The sequence below is a fragment of the Coturnix japonica genome, chromosome 3 (genome assembly GCF_001577835.2).
Source record: "Coturnix japonica isolate 7356 chromosome 3, Coturnix japonica 2.1, whole genome shotgun sequence".
Classification (NCBI taxonomy): Eukaryota; Metazoa; Chordata; class Aves; order Galliformes; family Phasianidae; genus Coturnix; species Coturnix japonica.
In genome coordinates this window covers 22283680-22307281 of record NC_029518.1, presented here as the reverse complement: position 1 = coordinate 22307281, position 23602 = coordinate 22283680, and the positions used below count along the sequence as shown (strand labels likewise).

General features: G+C 37.0%; 1 protein-coding gene across 7 annotated transcripts in view; it reads left to right on the top strand.

Moving 5' to 3' along the window:
- Window positions 1-23602, top strand: part of THADA (THADA armadillo repeat containing) — a 147563-nt gene that overhangs the window by 81721 nt on the left and 42240 nt on the right. For 6 of the 7 annotated variants that reach the window (XM_015857461.2, XM_015857459.2, XM_015857460.2 and 3 more), the window contains exon 30: window positions 12828-12943. In XM_015857461.2, coding sequence (XP_015712947.1) covers window positions 12828-12943 — 116 coding nt within the window. Of the gene's footprint in view, window positions 1-2838; window positions 2899-12827; window positions 12944-23602 lie in introns of those variants that run through there. The other variant, XR_001553893.2, reaches the window with a different exon arrangement.

The following is a 23602-nucleotide window of genomic DNA, read 5'->3' as shown; positions in this document are numbered from 1 at the left end:
ACTGGTCTTGTCATCTGCAAACAACATAGGCACAGCAACCCACATGCAGCTGGTCATCGCTAACCCTCTGGGGGTGTTGCAGCTGCTGCAGATCAGCTGAAATCAGTCTTCTTCAGTAACCCCATACAGCACTATAGGTTTGGGGTTGAGTGGCTGGGTGACTGTGAAGAGGAAAGGGACCTGGGGATGTTGGTCAGTGCTCAGCTGAACATGAACTAACAGTGTGCCCAGGTAGCCAAGAGGGGCAAAGGCACCTTGGCCTGTGTTAGAAATACAGTGACCAGCAAGAGCAGAGAGGTAGTCATCCCCTTGTACTCAGCACTGGTGAGGCCTCACCTTGAGTATGGTGTTCAGTTTTGGGCTCTGCAGCACAAGAAGGACACCGAGGCCCTGGAACGTGTCCAGAGAAAGCCAACAAAACTGGTGTGGGGTCTGGAGCACAGGCTTTATGAGGAGTGGCTCACGGAGCTTGTATTGTTTAGCCTGTAGAAGAGGAGGCTTGGGGAAGACCTCTGCAACTTCCTGAAGGGAGGTTGTGATGAGAAGGGGCTTGGCCTCTTCTTCCAGGCAACAAACAGGACATGAGGAAATGGCTGCAAGTTGTACCAGAAGAGGTTTAGATTAGACATAAGGAAAAACTTATTTCTCTCAGAGAGTGGTCAGGCACTGGAATGGCTGCCCAGGGAGGTGGTGGAGTCGCTGTCCCTGGCAGTGTTCAAGAGGTGTCTGGATGCGGAGCTACGAGATATGGTTTAGTGGCTTGTGGTAGCAATGGTAATGGGATGGTTGGACTAGATGATCTTGTAGGTCCTTTCCAACCTTGTGATTCTGTGATTCTATGATTCTCTAACACGTTTCAGTGAAAGGGAGCAAGATTTGCTTAATTTCAATAGCAGACCTCTGCAGACCTAACATCTGTGACTGAGCAGAGTTGAGAGCTTCTTTCATTTAAAGCCTGGCTAGGTTTGACGTTGTCAAACTGCACCTCAATGCAGTGTTTAGGAAATAGCAGGTGTGGTAACATTTACACTTGACACCATCACACTCAGAAAACAGCCTCTGTGCAGTTCAACTTGCAAAGGAAATGGAGCAACTTTAAAAACTGTTCTTAGAACTGTTTTTAGGGTCAGACAGCTGTACTCCTCTGGGATAAAATGAAAGGCAAGCATGCGCAGGTGTTGGAGAAAGTAATCTTGAATAAGAAAATGTGCCGGAAGAGCTTTTCAAAAAGTTAATTCTGCTATAAATGCTGTTCCTTTTCCCTTTCGTCATCCAACCAATTGCATGAGCATGGAAGAAGCAAAAGGAAAACAATACTAAGAAAGAGGTCATCCCAAGCTCCTCTTTTAGCACCTCTTAATAGAAAAGCTCCGTTGAATTCGATCATCTTACTTCGGAGCTGTTGCTGCACTTGCAGACACAACGTAGTGTGCATATGCCATAATGTTGATGGCAAAGCAAAGTGCACCAGCTAGCTAGAAGAAATGTTTGATAGCTTTGACTTCAGCACCTTCCTTGATAGTGTCAGATGCTCATTTGTTGAGGCGGCGGGGGGAATGAAAATTTCCACAAGGCCTTGTGGATAATTAAGATCAGAAGGTGTATTTGAGCTATTCTGGGAAGATGTAATCAGCTGGCCGGCTGGATTAAGGTTTGGGAACAAACCAGAAATATATTACAGGTAGAATTTTAATTGTTCAAAGGATAAGCATGAAATTCATTAAGGTTGTTCTGTGATTGTGTAGTTAGCCCTTTCCTTGCCCTTAAGTTTACCTTGGCCAGGGCACTTGCAGTTAAATGGCACTGTGAAAATTACTGGAAAACATTAACATTAACTTGTTATTGTAAGCTGACATCATGCTGAGCCTGATGGGAAGTAGAATTTATAAATAGCTTGTCCATATGTGTAAGGCAAAAATCTGCTGAGTTTTGGCAGCAGAATGATTCATGTATTTTTGCTGTAGTTTAAGTTTCATCATAACTTATCTATATTTCTACGGACTTGTTTTTATAGTTTCAAAAGACACATGTTACCAGTAGAAAACTAGGAAGGTCATGGTCTGAAATAGATAAACAGTGGGGAAACAGCACCTTACATTTTCTGTGTGCTTTTGGTGATACGTTCCAGATCTTACTGGCATGTATGTAATCTTCCCATTATTCTCTCTGGAGAGCAAAGTGCTTTCTTAAGAGATATGCCTAAAAACATAATCTAGTCATTCTTTCTTCCCCAGGTAAATTTGCACGAGCATGCATACTGCAAGTGACTTGGAAGTCTTAAAGATCTGATTTCTCTCTCTCTCTGTAATGTGTCCCTTGTAGATTTTAAATAAACCCCTTTGTCTGTTTCTTTGTCTGAAATACTATTTTGTATATTTGTCCTTTTGGAATACGAATTTGAGAGGACAGATAAAAAATTGAGACTCAATATGGCAAGTGAGAACTTTATTTCTTCTGCATTCATGCAGTAGAAATACAAAGATATTTTCTGTTTCAATCCTCTCACTTCTCAAGCAGTGTGCCCCTTTGGAAATATGTCTATCCGCTGGTGGTACTATGTGCCTTGTATGCAACGAGACTAAGAATGTAGGAGGGCTGCTGGACCAAAGGTTATCCTTTCCATATCTTATGGCACAATTTAGTGGGATCCTCTTGCAGAGATTACTTTCTAGATGTTACTGTATATATACTGACTTTGTAAAGCTGAACTACTCAATATTATTTTACAGTAGGACTTTCTTTTGTCTCCCCTGTAAGTTAAGCACAAATTAATTGTGTTATCTAGACAGGAAGTTACTTTCTATTCCATATTTTAGTTGTTCCATTCCTTTTTGTTAGGGTTAATTTTGGAAGAAGAAAATTATTGTGGATTCTACCTGCATTTAAGTCCATACTCAGGTATGATCATTTTTCTTTTTTTCTTTTATTTTTTCAGTAATAGGTACACATTAATACATATGCCTTTTCTTCAGGAAGAAACTCATTGGCTGTACTCATGATAGTAATTTAAAAGTGTGCAGGGCTGTTGCTGGCTATCAAATCTGAGCTGATTTGATATCATGATCTGGGTGCATGTTATCATATCTCCTAACTTTCCAGAGTGGGTGTTTCAACCACAATGGCTGCTGGGAGTGATCTCTGTTCAGATATAAGGTGTTTTAATAGAGAATCAGGCTCCACTTTAACAGCTGAAGTGACTGGTTGAGTTTGGGCAGTAATACTACTGTTTGATGGAACTGTGTAAGTGGAACCATCATTGGTGAGAGTATGCTTGTAAACATGCAGAAATTGAAGCATAAGTCCATCACTTATATACAGAGGTGTGTGCAACAGCAGTCTTGATGTGCAATAACCGTCTTGATGTATTAAAGGGGAAAGATTTTGGAAAATTGTAGTATAGCTTTGAAAAGCACCACTTTTTTTAATAGTTATAGCTAGCTATGTTTGGACATTTAATGTTGCAAATAATTTGTTATGCTTTAAAAACACCGAATGTTATGCTTTTGTTTGAAAGCAGGAGACTGGCATACTTATTTTCTCTAATATGAATTTAAAATTACAAGTAGGAGAAGAGAATTAGTTTCTGAAGCTGTGAATAAGTTATAATATGAATTTAGAAATGAGAACATCAAGTCTCTATAGCTTAGTTCTAATTATTTTCTCAGCTTGTATGTTGATGCAGGCATTCCTGAGACAAAAGATCAGCTCTCCTGAAAGCAGCACAGCTACAGGGTCAAGTAGCAGAGTACTTCTGAGCACTCTTTATAAACATGTTCTTACTGACTGTCTATTATGTGTCAGCCTTTCAGTGGCAATGGGGTATCCTTAAATCTTCTTCCTAATTGTAAGTATCTCTTAGTAAACAAGGGTGTGTACCTTGGACTTTTATTTGCATTTTGTCTCCTTCGTGTGAATGTTTGCAGGATGGCTTGTTGTGTGGCCTACAGTGGAAAGGAGTTGTTTTAAATTGCTACACTGTGGCCCTTGCCCCACTCCACCTCCCCCAAAAATAAAATAAAATGAAGAAAGGAGGGATAAAACTTTATATTCTTGAAAGTACCAGAATTATGATCATGAATAGATTTTGATGATGACAAGGAATAAGAAGAGGAGACTTTATTGTATCCTTCCTATTGTTAGGCTTGTGGGTTGGTTGGTTTGTATCAAAAAACACTGGATTAGCATAATTTTTAACTGTTTCCAACATACAATTTCTCTAGACTTCGAGGTTTTGGTTACTTGCTACTTGTGAAGACAATAGGTATGTTTACAGGAACTAGAAATGCCACACAGTACCTTCTTTTGTCTCTGGTCAAGCTGTCTGGTTAGGAGAATGTGTCTGTGATGCTTACTCATCAGTCAGTTTTGCTTTTACTTAGAGCTGTCTAGTAATTGTTTTCTCATCCATCAGGCAATCTGTAGGTCTTTTTGTTAGGCTTTTCTGCTCACTGCATATATCTCTAGTAATAAGATGAATGACTTGGGCAGGAATGTGGATGTGCTTGAGATTAGGAAGTCTTTGCAGAGGGATCTGGTGGAACAAACACATCCAGTTGTATGGTATTCAACAAGGCTAAATTCTGAGCACTGCACTTGGATCACAGTCTTGCCATGCAGTGGTATGAGATTAAGGAAGAGTGGCTAGAAAATGGCCCGGGAAAAGAGGAGCTGAGGTTGCTGCTCGACAGCTGACTGAACATGAGCCAGCAGTGTGCCCAGGTGGCCAGGAAGGTCAATGACAACCTGGTCTGCATAGTAAGTATTGTGGCCAGTAGGACTACGGAAGTGATTTTCTTCCTGTGCTCAGCTCTGGTGAGACTACAGCTAGAGTACAGTGGTTAGTTTTGGGCCCCTCACTGGAGGAAGGACACAGAATTACTGGAACACGTGCAGAGAACAGCAGTGAAGCTGGTGAAAGAACAGGAAGGCAAGATTTATGAGGAAGGGCAGAGGGAACTGAGTCTGTTTAGTCTGGAGGAGACTGAGGGATGATATCATCACTCTACACAACAACCTGAAAAGGAGGTTGCAGTGAGGAGGCTGTTGATATCTTTTGTCAGGTGACAAGTGATACAGTGCAAGGTAATTGTCTCAAGTGGCTCTGAGAAGGTTTAGGTTGGAGATCAGGAAACATTTCTTCATGGAACAAGTGGTCATGTGTTGGAATGGGCTACTGAGAGAGGTGGTGGTGTCACAAACCTCTGGAGATGTTTAAGAGATGTGTTGATGTGGCACGAAAAGGCATGGCTTAGTGGTATGCTTGTGTCAGTTGGGAGGCTGGAGTTGATGATCTTAAAGATCTTTTCCATCCTAAGTTGTTTCTTAGATTTTAAAAAAAGAAAAAAGTGCCTTTGAATCTAAGTAGTAAAACAGACTTACCAGATTTCTGTGTGAATGGGCAAACCAGGTACTTCTAAGAGAAAATACAGCTATGATATTTGAGCAAAAAACAAAAACAAAAACAAAACAAAAAACCACCAAACACTAGTGGTATAAGTTAGAAGCAAACTTTTTATTGTTTTGTTTTGTGGCATACAGACATTTTAAGCTAGGATTTAGTTTCATCCTCCTTTTAAAATAGGTTTTTCCTCCAAATAAAATTGGCATTGTATAAGAATTTTGATCTGTGAAATTTTACTTGTTAGCTTTATTTTAAACAGAGCTCACTTTCAATTTTAAGGAAACATTTTAGTCTTGTGGCTTTGTGGCATATATCTATTGATGAGGAAAAAAAACTTTATTGCTGTTTTATAGTGTTTTGTACCTTTCATTAGTTGTGGCGTTAATAATTTTCAGACTATTAAACAGGTGTGTTATTCTTGCTCAGTTATATGGAGTTAACTAGCATTGTATTTTTATTCATTACTTCAGACACTTTCATACCTTATTTTACAGCATCTTAATTCAATCAAAACATGCTTGCCTGCATTTTAATTAAAACAACTCGATTCTGTTTTAAACCTGGCTTTATGAATTTTGATGGACGTATCTGGAGGAAGGATTTACAGGCCTTACTTTCTCATGAATAATAAACCAAAGTTGTGTAATTAGGTGATGAAATGTGCTGACAGAACAAAGCTGAAATTATGGAAAAACTGAATTGTGAACCAGCTGTTGCTTTAACGTTGGAGAGAATCTTGATTTTCAGGAAAATATTTGCAAGGGGAAATATTACAACTTCAGATTGAGTTTGTTAATTCATACCAAGATAGATGTGAGGAAGCAAATAATATTTGTATATAGTAAAAATGTATGATGATCCTGTCATTTACATTTGGCAGAAATCATAATCTGATTTGTCAGTTATGAAATCCGAAGCATGAAATTAAAGACTTCAAAGAACAGACGTGGTAGGAACAAAGGGATGGTTCTTTCAATAATGTGGTGCGTATATAAATGATCCAGGACTACAAGAAGTGTAGTTAAATGGTGGCTACTGAAACAGTACATTTATGAGGAGATCACAAAAGAACTGATGAGTATTTGAAATTTCTCTTCAGTGCATTGTCATTCAAATATGGAAATAAACGGAAAATATTTACTGCTGGTGTGGCAGAGAATTAATCACCTGCTGTCAGAGTCCAGGGTGTAGGGGTACTGGCTGTACTGTCTGGGCACAAAGCTGCCCAGCATCCTGGTCACCTCTTGTGCAGGGTTCATGTGTACATTTAGTCTGTCACACTGGTGATCTCATACCTGACACGAGACTTGCTTGCCATACATACATCAAGAGCATGTATCATTACTTGCATTGCATGCCTGCATTTTCTCTGTGACTTCTCAGACTGATTTTTTTCGGCAACACCAGTATGGATTCTGATGTCTCAACTATGGTTGTTACCACATAGTTGCTATTCAAATGAAATTTGAACCCATGCTTCAGGAATGCAGAACAATTGGTTTATTTAGCCTCACCATTGCTACCTATGCATTCCTAAAAGTCACTGATTCAACACTAATTTTACACAGTTATTGTGTAGCTGCTTTTGTTCCTCAAAGTTGTATAAACTCAAAGGACTGTGTTCATGCCATACATGCTGGTACTAAAATAATATATTGATTCTGTGTATGTATGTGTGTGTATATATTGTAGAGCAGGAAGAAATCCAAAGGTAGATAGCTGTTAACTCTGAAATTTATCTAAGTATCTTCTTGGAAAATTGGGGAGGTAGTTGTAGTTTGTAGTTTCCTTGTAATTAACACACTGTTTTATGCTGCTCTTCCTCAAAAAATAAGATGATTTTCTGTGCTTGTTTTCCACTGGAGAAAATTATAGTAGCTTTGAACTTTTCTATCGTCCTAATAAAAAATATCTTCACCGGTCACAGCATTTTGCCAGATTTTGTCTACTCTATCTTTGTAAAAAATAAAAAACTGGATCTAGTTTTCAGGATATTAATTTAACTTTGCATTTCTATTATCATACAATAAGAGTAAAATTGTATCTGTCTTAAAAAAAGGAGTAGAAAAAATGTGGCTTGTTGGAGGCTTTTTCATTGGCCTGTTTATGCTCTTCTTTTTGATGGAGGAATTCCAAACTACCACATTTAGCTTAGTGCAATGATCTCTGCTGCCATTTTGCAAACACTCTTTTTGTCCCTCCCTCTTTCCATGTTGCTTCTAACTCCACAGTTTGGTGAGCAGCATATTTTTCCAAGCTTCGTGTTTACACAGCGTTTTATTTCAGCTGATGAAACATCTGTATTATTTTTTTAATTATTATCTTTAAGGGATGTAAGTGATCTCTGCCAAGAATGTGTGCTGTAGTGTGATGTCAGTTTGCTTTTTTCAAGAAGTGCAGAAATGAACACTGAGAGCATTGTTTCAGTCTTGCAGTTAGGAATGTGAATATTTGTACTGTATACTTAATTTCTTACAAACATAGCTGAGGGCGTGCATGCAGAAGTTTTTATTGGTTCAGCTCAGCTTAAGGGGAGAAAAGTTTAAGTTTTCTACCTCACTGAGAAGTGTGCAATTATATAACCTTCAAAGTGTTTGGAAACTCTGTTTATTTAATAAAGGCACTTTGTGTGGCTTCATGTTGGAAGCTGCTTTCTTTTAAGTATGAACATGTGTGTATGCACACTAAGTGTCAGTATTTTAGTGTCTGAAGTTAAAGTTGATGATAACTTCAGAAACCTTAGCTCCTCCTTTAAAAGTTAATTGTCTTTTAAGCAAAAAAACCAACATAATAGATCAGCTTGATTAAATTTATGGTTATCAAAATGTTGCATTGTAATTTCAGTGTAGTTATTCAGGCACAAAAAAAAGTTAAAGAAACTTTTTTTTTTTTTTAATTTATATAAGCTTTCATCCTCCATTGCATTGCTTCATTACTACAATATGCATTTCACAGCTTGAATACAGCAGTTTGAGCTGATATGACAGTTTCTAAAGATATGATCGACTTCATATCACTTCAGAGTTGATGTGGGGAGATTAATGTTTCTTCCTGCTTCACATGATTCATACATTTGAATTCACTGATATCTAATCTTTGTTTTGTTTAAAAGGCAGTCTTCATTTTGTTTTCCCCACTCATAGAAAACAAATACCTGGAAAACGTTATGTCTAAGTTGTGCTTTGTGTTTAGGCACAAAGAAAACTCTGCTTTGTATGTCAATCAGTGAAAATAAGCTGCGTGTTTCCCTTTCTCTTTCTTCCCTACTCTCTTTCACGCTTTCCCTTTTCTTGGGGATTCTGAAAGTGAGGAATGAGGATAAAGTATTGTCAGTCACAGGGAAGGGAGGCAAGGTTTTGGCTGCTGCTGGCTCAGTGTTGGTAAAGCATCGTGAGCCAAAGAGTCTCAGTATGGTCCGTGTCTAGAAACAGCTACTCATAATGAATCAAAGTACCTGGTCTTAATGTGGCTTGCACCATTTTAACAACTCCTGCCCAAGTTGACAGGTAGTCAGTAGCTTTTTCCCAGTGTATTACTTTGACAAACCTGCACAGCTTGGTAGTGGAGGAGTAAAGGACTGTGACCATCTAGCAACTTGTCCATCTTCAGTGCACAGAACTAACTTTGAGTTTTGTGTCTTCAGTCCTGTGAAAAAGACTTCCATCATCTTAAAGGTGGTATCTTTCTTTGTGTTTACTTTGTATCAGACTGAAAGATAATTCTGTCATCTTACAAGTATTTATAAACCTTACTTTACTGGTGAAGCAAATCTTTTGTAACCTTCAAAATAATATGTGTGTATGTGTATTATATATGCACATATATATAATGCCTTAGTGTAATTAAAAAATAAAAATAAAAAAAAACCTACTGAATACTAAAGAAAGACATTTAAACATAAGTGAGGAATTTAGCAAAGGGCCTCATTCAACCAGGCTTTAAACTTGTCTGGGGATGGAGCATCCACAACATCTTTGGGCAACCTGTTCCAGCACCTCACTGCTCTCTCAGTAAAAAAAAACTCCCCTTGACATCTAATCTAAATCTCCCTTCCTTTAGCGTAAAACCTTTAACCATTGTCCTGTCACTATCTGCCCTTGTAAAAAGCTGGCTTAAGTTTATAAACTCTGTTTAAATACTAGAAGGCTGCAGTGAGGTCTCCTTGCAGCCTTCTCTTTTCCAGGTTGAACAAGCCCAATTCCTTCAGCCTGTCTTAATAGGAGAGAAGAAAAATCATTATTTTATATGTATCAAATGTCAGACCAAGGTAAACCACAGTAGTTTAAACATTGTCTTTAATGAATGTCAACATTTGAACGAATCAAACTTGTGTGAGTTGTACCTTCTAATTCTGATGCTTAAGTGTAGCTCGTGACATCCTCTTATTTTTATACTGTTTGAATAATACCATACTGAAAGGATACGATCAATCTGGAAAGTAAATTGCAGAGCAGTTTTGCTTGAATTTTCAGTATTGAATTTCCTATGTGGACTAATTTAAATTCACAAATTTGCTTTATTTTTATATACACAATACTCTGTTTTTCAAGTCCTTTTGCTTGAATTATCAACTATGTAGGTTTCCGGTGTATTTAGGAGGGATGCACTTAGGGAGTTGTTTTCCAAGCTGATGAGATTAAATTAATTTGAACTTCTAGGAAAAAATATGATAGCCCCTTCATAATTGTGAAACAGCTGCTATATTATTGCTTAGAGATAAATCTCCTGTAATTCCTGGAAGTTAACAAAAGTGCAGAAAAATAAAATCAAGAAGGTTAAGGCATCAAATGGTCGGTCTTCAATTAGCTGAGGATATAAAAGGCATTACGAAGAGCCTATTTTCCTCTTTCAATCCCTTCTAAATTATCCATTGCTTAACAGATGAAGAGAAAACCACAAAATACATAGAAAAAGTAGTAGTAATGTCAATTTTGAATATGGTTTTTCATGAAAAAGATTAATTTTAAGTAGGTAACTGTGAACTGTTTTAATAAGCAAACTGCAACATAGGCAAGAGCGCACTGGCGTAGGACTGAAGGTGGAGACCTCTGGTGAAACTCACAAATGTTTTCCAACTTGTACTTTCGCAAAGTACTTTGTGGAAAATGGTCAGTTTCCAAAGTGATCTTGGGAAAGTTAGATAGATAACCAACTCTCAACAAAATGATGTTTAGTAGGTAGGAGTTCAGAAGATCTAAAACAAGCTCCAGGCTGCTCACTTTCCAGATGTTTGTTGCACACAGAAGCACCTTTTAACACAGGGAGAAGAGTTCATTTCATTGTTCCTGTCATATGGACCTCAGTTACATCACTGCATTCAGTAAGTGGGGAAAAAATCCAAACCAACTGAATGGTGTCTAGAAAACAGTTGTTTACTGTGAAAGATGGTAGTGAAAAATAACACCTTAATTCCAGAACTTGAATTTTGAGTGTGAAACACTTGAAGAGGTTTCCTACAGCTGTTTTCAAGTCTGCTTTATTGGTTGGTTTCTAGATTAGGACGGATGAGCATTTGTTTCATCTGAGAATTCTTAGATCCTACTTCAATGTTTGCTCAGATTACATGGTCTCTTGACATCTCTTCTGTGCTTGTTTCAAACTACTGCAGCTGTTCTTCCTCTTGAATAATTTCATGAAAATAACCCAAATGAAATTGTGTCAACTTAATGCTATGCAGCAGTACTTGTGTTTCCAAAACAAACAAACAAACAAAAAAGATAACCCCAGGAGCAAGGGATAGCTGGAAACCAAGGTCTGAGAAGAAAAATCTGGATGTAGTGGTTTTTCTTGTCCCACAGTGAAGTAAAGGCCCCAGTTTGTTAGTTACTCATAACATTCTTACTTTATAAGTACAGTGTTCTGCTAATAATCTCAGATTTGAGTGTTTTTGTATAACATGCTCAAACGGTCTGATATCATCTCTAAACCTTCCTAAGTTCAGCATATCAGTAGTTGCAATGAATAATCAATGGAGGACGTAATTTTTCAGTTTGCATAGAAACCGTCATATGTCTATCAGTGTATCTTGCAGGCAAATGGATTTTCAAATTTAGAGGCTGTAAGATAAGTCAAATGGGGAGAATCAGCACCCTCTTACTGCTATTCTAGCTTCTAAATTACCTGTGCATGCAAAAGTCCTTGACTTCAACAAGATCTTTCCCATGACTTTAATACTGCTGCATGTATCTTCACATTTTTGCATTTAGAAATTACATTACTAATTACCATTGCCTCTTCACTTGCACGTGAATGAGAAAGGTAAAAGCAATGTAGAATATGACTTGTGTCTGAGAAGTGTCACGCTCTTTGTGTGGAGTCCTACAGGGGATGGGCTGGAGTTCATCTCTGCTCTGCAGCAGGTATCAGCTTTCATCTGTCATTAAATATTTCTTCTTCATGCTTAAGACCAAGATGACTAAACATCCAGATGACCATGAATCTTTTTTTTTTTTAAGCTAATTTTTCCTGTATTTTAAATACTACTCAGAGAACTTGTTATTAAACAGTACAAAAAGATCTCAAAGAACAAGAATTACTTGCTTTGTTGACCAGAAGGGCTACTGGTCATGCCTTCTCTGTTGGTATCTTGAATGTTTCCCTTCGTAACAGCTGGGATATGCCTACTAGTCTTTCACAATAAGCTCTGGAGGCAATAACAGAGCCCTGTACAGGGAGTTTGGCCTTCTCTGTCCTTGCAAGGAAAAGGGTGTGAACTTCCTCCTCAGTGAAAGCCAGCTGTCTGTTGGGTTTGCTGTGAGCCCAGAATGAAGCATCTCAAGAATAAGAACAAAGATAGTTTGCTGTCAGCACTTCAGAGTGGTTATGTATGCTGATGCTGCTTCCTCTAAAAAGCTCATTGCTCGTATGTAGAACATCTGGTGCTGCACACTCTGAAGAGCCAATGTAAAGTTTGTAGGCTTCATATCCTGAAATACCTACATTTTAAGTTTGGACAGGGGTTTGCCAATCATAGCTATTTGATACCTAAGCACTGATTAAAAATTCATCTATATCTGTTTTGCTGTGGGAATTTGTGCCAGGCTGCCCAGCACGTTCCGCTAGCAGTGGTGCAGGCATCATCAAGCAGGTGGCACTGAGAAGAGGTTGGAAGTGGAGTGGTGCTCAAGTTAGCATGGCCAGAAGAGAATTATCAGACCATGCTCTGGCTGCTTCAAGGGCACGAATGTCTTCTTTTGTTATTCACTTGCCGTGAAAAATGAATTGTAACAAATATGCAATTGAAGGGGTCCATATGTCACTGCACCACATGAATACATGCTTTTGCCTGTGTTAACAGTTGTTCATTTTGTGGGTGATTTTCACCTGAGTTATTTGATGGAAAAAAAAAAAAAACCAGTATCCAGAAACTAGTTTCAATTTAAAAATATATATGTATTCTTTTAAATTTATTTATCTATTTATGTAGGTTTTTCACTTGCTGCAGTCATACTTGGATTCAAAACAGCTTGGTAATTCAGACTTTGTGCAGGGACTCAGTGACATCATTGCCTGCATAGGAAGCAAACTGTGGCTGGCTAAAAGGTAAGATGAAACATTTGATATATATGCATATTATACATATATTTGCATTTAAATACATATATATGTATGGCTGATTTTTATTTTTTAAATGAAATATTGTTTCTATTTCTATAAGAACTGTGTAAAATTTAGGTGCTGTATTTTTAAGCCAGACTTTTTTTTCCTAAATAGGAAGAGTTGAAAAAACACAAATATACTTTACCAGCATACTTTGCTGTATTTCAGTCTTCTTTTAGTTTATTCTCAGCTAAATGTCATAGTCTAGTCATTAAGAAAAAGTCTCTACAGAAGCAGCATGTTTGAGGAAAAGATGAGTGTTGTATGGGTTAAGAAAAGTATATCGTGTATACTAAGATTTTATGGCTTGTTTTATGACTTGGCCCTTAGAAAAAGAGAAATAGAAAAACTTTATAGCATATTTTGAAACCATCAGAAGTATTTAGTTGGCCACAAACAGCCAGAGATGGTTCTAAAAACAATTCCTTTACGTTTCTCTAAAAGGATATTCGGATGGCCTACATGCTGCAATGAAGAAACATTATATATATATATTTTATTTTTTTTTTCTTTTTGTATCTTGGAAATCTACTGGTTCTTGATGATTCCTTTTGAAAGCTCCTCACCAAGAATTTTAAGATATGCAATCATTGTGGAATGAGAGCACAAGTTCTTTCATAGTTAAATGAGTAAAATATTCCAGAGTACAATTTGCACAGTGAAGAAAGGTCACAAGTGGAGTCCAGTGTGGATCTTTGATAAAAACCTGTGTTGTTTTATGATCATCAAGAGTAAAATCATAAAAGATTTGGGGGTGACTACAGGATTGAGGAAGTTTTTTTGCCAGTGTTAAGTGCATTAGGATAATCAGTTGTGGTTGATCCCTAAGAATTACAGAAATATCTTTTGAGTGAGAGTGGTGAAAGTGCAGGTAAAACTTTGTGTAAGTAATTGTGAAATGAAGCATGTGAATAAAGTAGTCTGGACTTCACTCGGGAAAAAGCCTGGAGAAGGAATTACATGGAAAAAGATTTTTAATGCTCTGAGTCCACACAAGAGGAGAACAGGTTATTTTTGACAACCAAATAATAAAGGTTTTCATATAATTTCATATTAGCTGAGGAAGTCCATGCTGCAAGAAAAGGTTACTTTTATAAATTCTGTCCTTTTAAAGGTGTTTTGTTTGTTTTCAGAACTAGCCTTTTTAATATACTAGTCATATTATTACCAGCTTTTCTTGGTGTTATCTTGAGAAAGGAAATGCTATGAGTCTCTGAGGTTGTGGCACGTGATAGAGGTGTTTACGTAAACAAATGTATTTTCTCTATCTCATCTCTCTAAAAAAAACCAGCACAGTTGTACATAACAAATATTAACCCTCTGTCTGTTTTTGTGTTGTCTATTTGTTGTAGCCTCCTTTTCATAGTCTTATTTATAGTTAATGCTAGACATTTTTTCAACTTTCTGAAATAATTGTAATATTTTAGATTACAGGCATACAAGTTTGCAATATAAAATCAAAACTTTTTTTTTGTCTTTTTTTTTTTTTGTTTGTTTGTTTGTTTGTTTTTTTAAACTGAGAAAGACAAGCAAAATATCCATGAAACATTTGGTAACCAAATTTGTTTCTACACGTGTATGTGTGTTGGGACTACAGTGACTGATAAAGCTGAAAACAAACAAAAAAAAAATCTGATTTCCTTTTAACTTACAAGGAAAAATCTGTCAATTCTACTTAACAAATGAGTGCTCCAGGTGGCATATAATAGGGAAATTTCAGAACATAAATGCCACCTATCAGTCTTTTGGTAGAATGTAATTATAGCTGCACTGAAAATAAAGGGCGTAAATAAACTGATTTACACCAAGTGAGCGGATGTTTTCACTTTTATGTTGTGCTTGATTGTTGTCATGGCAGCATTCTAGCTGTGTCAAAGTCATCATTAAGAGCAATAAAAGTGTCATCTTAACATTAAAAATGACATTTGGTAATGTTACTCTATCAACCTCAGCAGAGTCAATATCTTTATTTACATCACGAGTGACATTAAAACTAACAATCACAATACTAATGGAATGTCAAATGAGTATCTGGTACACTACATTGTGATTCAGCTTCCTATAGATCTCAAGGAACACAGAGGGATTGGGATTTGCTACAAATTAAAAATACAGATGAAAAGAATTGAAAATCTCCTGTTTTCTGACTTCCTAGTAATACTCCTAAAGAATTTTGTCCTAAAGTAAAATGTTTAATTTATATAGGGAATCCAATAGGGATTTGTCAGGCTCTGTCATACTTAAGTCATCAGTGACTTTGAAGAAGCGGTGACTAATGAAGTGCCAAAATGTGCTGTTGTTGTTAATTACTTAGTGCAGCAAACAGCCTGTTGTAAAGAACTGCAGAAGGATCTTAGAAGGCTAAGCATCAAGATAATAACATGACAGATAAAAGTTGCATCTAGAAAGTGATATGTTTAGCTGTAGATGTAGTTTGATGGTGGTCTGTGATGACTGTTAAAGCTTAGGAGTGATAAATTTCTTTTATTCAGTGCCCGGAGGGAAGTTAAAACAGGAAACTGAAAATTGTTGGTACAAAAAAGAATGAGAACAAAACAAAGAGTATTTTGTACCAATGTGCAGCCGCATCTGAAATGTGCCAGTTCTGATAGTTTCACCTCAAAATAGTGTTATAGATCTGGGGAGGAAGCATGGCAGCAATAATCCAGTTTGGTTTGGAATCTACTCCATATAAGAAATGGCTGTGTAAAGTAGAACTATGAGGCTTGTAGGATGGAATGCTGAATAGTCATAACTTAATCTCGCGGCCAGAGAGGGTGGTGCATTACTCCCTGTCATATGCTCATCCCTTCCTTTCTCATTCCTCCTTCTTCTGATTTGGCTTTAGAGAAGTAAAAAAATAAAAGGCCTGAACTGAATTTCAAAACAGCAATATTTTTCAACTGGTATTTTCTGTCTTTTGTTACGGCAGATTGATGATAATGAGACATGGCTACTTTTTCCACCAACTTCCTGCGTTTTGCATATCTTTTAAATACTAATTTATCTGAGTATTCAAAAATAATGTTTCTGGTTTTTATGTTATGGTGAGTGAGGACTGTCTTCCATTTCTCAAGGTAAAATTTGAAACTTCACTTACAGGCTTATGCTTCATTTGACCTTTTTTACTTTGTTCTAAAAATACGCTTGTTTGTTAGTCTGAAGTGATTCAGTGATATTATTGCTCCTGCCGGCCCAGTTATGTAATTGCATTTTTCTGCAAAGATGGGAGATGTGGGATGTTTGAAAAGAACAAAGGTTTTTAGAATGCGTGAAATGAGTCTGTTGGGTGGCTGAGATGATGGAATGAAGTGGTGGAAGGTAATCTGGTGAAAACTTTTTAAAAAAATAAACAATATATCAAACTATGCCTTTGAAAGGGTTCAACTCCCTTTTATGTGAGTAAAAGTAGATGGTTTTGTGTTGGCTTTTTTTGTAATTTCTGAAAGTTTTTAGCTCAGCTGCATACCACGGAGCTACAAGGTAAACTCTAAGTGCCTTCTGGTTCATAAATACAGAAAACTAAAAGAACAGCTTTTTGAGCTGGTGATTTGGTACACAGAAGTGCCGGAAATATCTGTCTTGTTTCACTTGTAGCCTTTGGCATGGCAAAGTATTGGTATTGGAAAATTTGTGAAATCATGTCATTGCACAGCTTTGCTGTAGATGCTGTCTTCTCGGGCTTTTAGTTTGATTTCCTCCTACCCCCTCTATGTTCTTAATGGAGACCACAGGAGGGGGGAAAAAGACTTTGAGGTTCTGCCAGACATCAAATAGCATGTTCTGCTAAACTCATTTCATGTGCTATTTCCTAACTGAGAGCTTGCCTGCACTGGGAAAGCTTATTTTTAACACTGCTTTCCTTAAACTAGCATGGAATAGAATTGTACAGAACCAACTGGCTTTGCATTTTGCAAAGGATCCCTTGTAAGGCTGGACTAGTGTTGTTGTGTGCACCTACCTTTGTCACACTGTTGTCCCATGCTCTTTTGTGATGCTCTTTGTTATGGATAGGGTTGCTTATGGCTGGGTTCTGATGAAGGAGCACAAGATTCAGGCTCATGTAACAAGTACGTGCAAAAGTAATTCCAGGTCTTTGCTTAAAATCACTGGGAGAGTAGCGCACTGAGGTACAAGTATATACTTGCTTGGCTTTCTTAAGTCTGTCTCTGGGATGGTCCAGCTGTATCTGTTTTGAATGAGGGAAACCCTGTGTGTATTTGAGCAGAGAGAACAGTGAACAAAGCAGTTTTGTGCTTTAATGGTAGCAGTGTGAAAAATTTCCAGAGGCAAATGCAGGCACATTCAGTTGTAGATGCAAGCTGACTATGGACTGTCTGCAGGCTTGCAAGCAGCCTCCTTTGGAAGGGGGATGTTATCTGGGAGCTGGAAGGTCTTTCAGAACAGCAAGAAAGCAACAAGAAAGGAAAAATAAGAACCTCCTCCTTGGCAGGGTTGGCTTGCTCTTGGGATAGATCTCTTGCCTCTTCCTCTTCTACTGCATTAAGACACACCTTCCTATCCTTCAAAAGCCCTGTCTGTCCTGGCGTGTTTCCATTTTCTAAACTACTCTGCCCCTCCATTTCTGTCTTTAAAAATCTATGCATTAAGAAGTGTACTGAAATATCTTTTATCTGTGGTCTGTCTGCATCACACAGCTTTCTTCAGAAACTGAAAATAGTTTCAATGCCTGAGCCTGGCTCTATAGAGTTTTGTTTACTAGATTTCACATCAAAAAGTTACTTTCTGCTGGCTGGACTGTAGTAGTAATTCATGTATGTGCTATTACAGACACAAAACACTGGGAGAGAATGACTTTTCTCCTGCTCCAGATGGAAGCTAAGCATACCAGTATGACCAGTTGCTGCACATCAGGTGTGCAGTGGTAATTTATTAATCTGCACTTAGTCAGCTGTGAGCCTAATTCAGCATGGTTTGTCTTCTGTGTTACTTGTTTTGAGAGCACAGTCATAACAGTTATGTCATTCTTTATAAATGTATTCTTGAGGTTTTCTATTTAAATCTTACGTGCTTTTTGCAGACAAATTCAAGTTGCAGTATTGCTCCAACTCAACTCTTTCACCAGTATCCTTAACACAGCTACATATTGCTTAGCTATACAGATGGTGATTGCTTGGTTTGGAACACTAGCTTTGGATATCAGAATAGATGTGTTTTAACATAAGACCAAATTTGAAGAAGTACTGTTATTAAGTAAAAGTATTACTTTGCTTAAGTAAAAATATTATAAAAGCAAAGAAAATATTTTTATACCTGTTCCCAGATACACTGTTAACTTAAGTATGAACACTGAAGGAGGACTGAGAACCAAATAAGGTTGTTGAAGATGTGTTCCCTCCATTAATGCAGTGTTTGAATTAGTCATGAAAAACAGTTCAATTACAGGTTTGGGGAATAAATGCTTAATCACCTGAAAACACTTTCCAAAAAATTAACAACAGTTTCAAAGGTCGTGTCCTTATAGGCTGCGTTCATCCTCAATATTAATTGTGTAAAATCCCTTAAATTTGCACATGGAATTAGTTTGACCTCTGAAGCTTTTAGGATGTTGTAAGCGCTCACATTTGGTTCTCGTTAAGAGAACAAAAAAGAAAACATTATTTTATCAATCTGGTATGCTATTTCAAAAAACAGCTCAACAACAGCAAAACACACCCTTCCAGTATCATTCACCAAGGACAGCTAGAGCACAAATTAATTTTTTTAATAGCTGAAACTCAGGAGTTTCTTGATGATACCAGGGAAACTGACAGCACAGCAACGTAGTGGTCTGGCTCTGGTGGTGGTAGGAAAATTTAAATCACCAGATGAGCAACTTTCCTCTTGGATATAATGTCTGCTGTTGTGCAGGATGAGCTGATCTTGGGGAGTGGGCAAGTCAAGGGCTCTGTTCACATAATGATTACTCCAAGATGTCAGCATCACAAGTAGGCAATCAGGTGCACTGTTACTCGATGTTTGTATTTCTGTGTGTGTTCCGGTGCTTCTAGGAACTCAGCAAGCATTACTTGGTAGTGTGGGTTTTGTTGGTTTTTTTGTTTTGTTTTGTTTTAATTTAGATGCTTTTCATTAACGTGTAGTTCTCTTGGCTGTGATATTCGCTGATGTGCTGGTTTTGTATTACTTGGTTAAAAATGCTATGGTCAAAGTTTAATAATTAAATCTATTATTAATGTCTCCTCAAGAAGACATGAGGAAGGCTGTGCATCTTTTAATGTTCTTTCAGTGCTATGTGACATGGGCTTTGAGAAAAAACAAATTAAAATGTGAAGGCTGCCTTCTGAACAGATATCCCCTTCAGAACACAGTGTTTAGGCTACTGCAGAGTTGGAAAGCTAATAACTAAAGCATCAGGAGATCTATGTTTAAATCAGCTGCTCACTGTATGTGTAGGTGTGAACTTCCAGAAGCTTTGTGGCTCCCATGAATGACAAATGCTTGTTTTCCAGGTCTTTCTTTGGGTATAACTGGTCCAGACAAGCTGGCCTTGTATAGGCTACATAAAAGAAGATTCCGGACACTGAAAGAAAGAGAGTTTGGCAGAGATTTTCAATTCTTCAGGAAGCAGTGTGCTGGAAATTGATAGGGAGAGAAAGGTGCCCTGTAAACCTCAGATTTACTTGCCAGTGAACCATCCTGAGTAAATATGTCTGTGGAGACAAAGGTTGTGAAACACGAAATAAGAAGTTGAGTGAATGCTGTCCATAAGTACCAGCTGATATAGGGTGTGTTGGCCTTGAATCACAGTTCTTCCCTGAGGTTATAACAGAGCTGAAGATGAAATTCTACTCTTTATTGTATGCAAAATGTCAGGCTTTTCCTGAGGTACTATGGAAAAGCTTAATCCTGTGAAGGGGTGTTCCATCCAGGAACTAAAGGATTTTTTTCAGCCTTTCCAAGGTCTCTAGAAACACAGAATTCCAGTATTAATGACTTTTCAATTAAGGACCAAATAAGGAATGGGCAGTTCATTAAATCATTTTTTTTTTTTTTTCTCTTTGGAAATCAATTTGAAAACAGTCACACAAATCACAAGGATGGTTCTCTTTTTGTACTCAAGGCAGCCTTGAATTGACTTTATGAGGAGAAAATGTATTTAAATTTTTGTTCTTTATTTTAAAAAGTATTATTTCAGTTTGACAAATGAGATTACGTTGTATTCAGAGTTGGAAGAATTGAAATCAACCATACTCTTTGAACAGCTTGGAAACTGCAGAACAGTTCTTCTTGGAGCTTTAACAAATTTTCTGTCTGTCCCTATGATACTTAACTATGCTAAGGTATCTGCAACTACAGTAATTCACAAGGAAATTTTTTCTGAACTTTTATTTAATAGACATAGCCTGGCAGGCTGTATTTAAAATTTATATTGGATTTGTTCACTTGATTTGAGCAAGTATGGTGTGATTTTTATGTAATTGAGTGTTTAGTAAACATAAGTTGCATGCTTATTGCTCTTGTTCTGCTAATAGCTTTGTAATATCTGTTTCCTTATGAGAAAAAAAAAAAATTGAGCAGAGTGCATTCCCTCTTTGGAAAACACCGAATTTCCATTAACTGGCATAGCTGACAACTAGTATTGTAAACATTAACTCAATTAAATACTTTTTACCTCAGCTTTGTTCCAAATGCAATATATTATTATTACTGTTATTGGTGTTTATACCTATGCAAGGCAATGCTCTTTTGGAAAAAGAGGAACACTACAGGAGAAACATGTTTCTCTTCTTTTTAAGTTATCTTTTTAAGCTATCTCAAAAGTTGGGGCTTTTGAGAAGAGAATGGAAATATGTAGAAGTTGTAAATCAAAATACGTTGTTATTCTATATAAATGTGTCTTGGCCTTCCTCATTCATACATATATATTTGGATGGTTATAACTGGTGTCCTGTAGAGGAACAACAGGCTGTAAATATAGTTCAGCTCTTTTCCAGTGTTCTGACAGAACTGGGGCCATATGGGTGAGCTTTTCATGTTCTTTAATTCTTGTTGTCTCCTTTGGAAGAGGAGACAATTTCCTCTGTCATTCATCAATGTTGTTCTTCTTAAAAATAGATAATGCTAGAAAAGGAATATTAGCCTTTAATTTAAGCCTGAGGCAGCTGAAACTGTGTGTTGAAGCAAAGTACACAGGAGGTCTGTGACCAAATATTGGTGATTTCTTCAATAAATGCCAGTTTAGTTTATGTTAGATTTGTAGTCCAAAATAAGCAAACCAGTGACCATCTTAAATTGAGTGTGACTTAACTGTAAAATGTGAATTTTTCAGTCTGTCTGTATCTTGTTATTAGTATATATGTTTAGCAGTGCCAATACAGTATTAATTATACAGCACTACTAAGTACATGATATTGTCTTGATGTCAACTAAATATTTCTGGGTGGACATTCCCCTGTGAGATATGAGAGTCCTTACAGCGTCTAGCTCTGTGCTGTTCAGAGTCACATTATTTGTTATTGTTTATTATCTGGAGCAAGGCTATGATGTATTTATTCCCATTCATATTCAGTTTGGAAGAGAACTAATTTTGGGGTTCCAGATGCTAGAGCTCCCACCTTTGCTACCACTGTGACTTTATTGCTTGGAAACATATTTCCTCAAAGGTTGTTTATGAGAGGTCCAGTTTATTTGGGTATCTGCATTAAAACAGAAACATCTTGTCCTCTTTCCATTCCCATTGTTTAAGTTCTGCATGAACAGGTCATCTTAATTGCTGCACAGTGTATCATTTGAAATGTACAGCATGTGATTTTTGGCTGTCGGGTCTGTTATGCAAATCAAAATTTAATTGTCTTAAAGACTCAGCTTTCTGCTATAGTCTCAACAACACTGAAATTTCTTTGTTTTGGAAAACTGAGTTTCCTGTTGCGTTCATCTGGCACACATGACCGAGATGCACAAGCATCACCAGAGCAATAGAGCAAGCCAAGAACAAACGTTTGGCGTGTTGCAAGCTAAAAAATCCTCATTTCAAAATCAAAACATACATATGTGTGTACTCAGAACAAAGTGATAAACGCTGAAAAGCTGGACTGCAATGAAAAAACGTGTCAGTATTGCTGTTGTCACTTCTTCAGTAAAGGTTGCATCAACAATGTCAAGGGAGCTGAAGTGCAGTGGGCCCGTTATGTACCACATCTTAATTTAAATCTGTCATGGGTGCTTTCTTCCATTTTGCAGGTATGATAGACCTCAGCGTTTCTTTTTTTTTCTGAGAAGCTCATCTGCCTCTTTTTCAGTGGTTGACCTTCCTAGACCTATGAGTATTTCTTGTTTGTTGTTTGTTTGTTTTTTTTCCTCTTCACATAGATGTGGCAACAAACTATATGCATGAGATACACAAAAAAGTTTTGTTTAGTCTGTTTGGAAATAAATTAATCTTCCTACTTCAGCTTTTTAAAAACAGGCCACATTAGAAATGCTTTGACTTCTCATGGTATCAGTTCTCATTGATGTACATGCTCTCTGTGGGCAGGGTTTTAGCTCTCTAGCTTGAAAGCAAGTAGTAAGAGGCAAGTGTGAAAAAGCTTTGGGAGCCTCATGACTGCTTGTAAGAAAGTGTCTAAAAAAGAAAGTGAATTTAAGGAAAAGATAGAAAAATCTCTTTAAAAGAGAAGTTTTCGTAACATTTATTCTTGTGTACGTTATATGGATGCCTAACATTGTAGAGGATAAAAGTAGTTGTAGGTAATTCATAGTCATTACAGTGTTTATGAGTGGAGGTAAGAGCAGCGCTTCTGGTAAAAGCTGTCTTTTTAATATGGTCATAGAATAACTCTCCATGATCAAATACAGCTGCCAAACTTCTATGCAAGATCTTCAGATTATTCATTTTCATGTCAAAATCCCATGTCTTATTTGAAGAAGATTTTTTTTCTTCTTGAATTTTAAAGATGTTACAAAGTTCAGAGTGTTTGTTGTAACATAATTAATTAACAATTTTTTTGAAAGAGCTTCGATGTCAAGATAAGCACACAAAGTGCCAGATAAAATAAAAATGAAATACTGAACAGAATTAGTCATACTTCAGACTTGTGCCTCGTGATTCTAGAAGTTTTTCAGTGCAAGTCCCATTGGACTCATCAAAATAATTTCTCTGTTTTGAACTAGATTTCCTGTTCACATATGAAGTAATACTTCAGGAAAGGTTCTTCTGGCTGAAACATACAATGATAATAATATAAAGAAAAATAATGATGTTAATCCTATACAAATAAGTTAACCTCACTTTACATTTCCAGTTTGAGAGAATACGTTATTCGCTTATGGCTTCAAGAGTTGGAACAGAAAGTAGTTCTTTACCAATTTGTATTATGTTCAAATCCCCAATATTCTTGTCCAGAAAAAAAGTCTAATTTTAAGAACGTGTGTCCCTCTAGTCTTCGTCAAAACAATGAGAACACTGTGCCTGTTAAAAAGCTGTAGCAGATACATTTCATCCTTTTAAATTATTATTATTTATAATCTGGAACAGTAAGACCTGAACTTAGTTTTGTTAATGCATTTAATTACACACATTGTCCATAAACAAAATGAAGACTTACCAAAGCAAGCTGATTAATCCAATAATAATGAAATTTC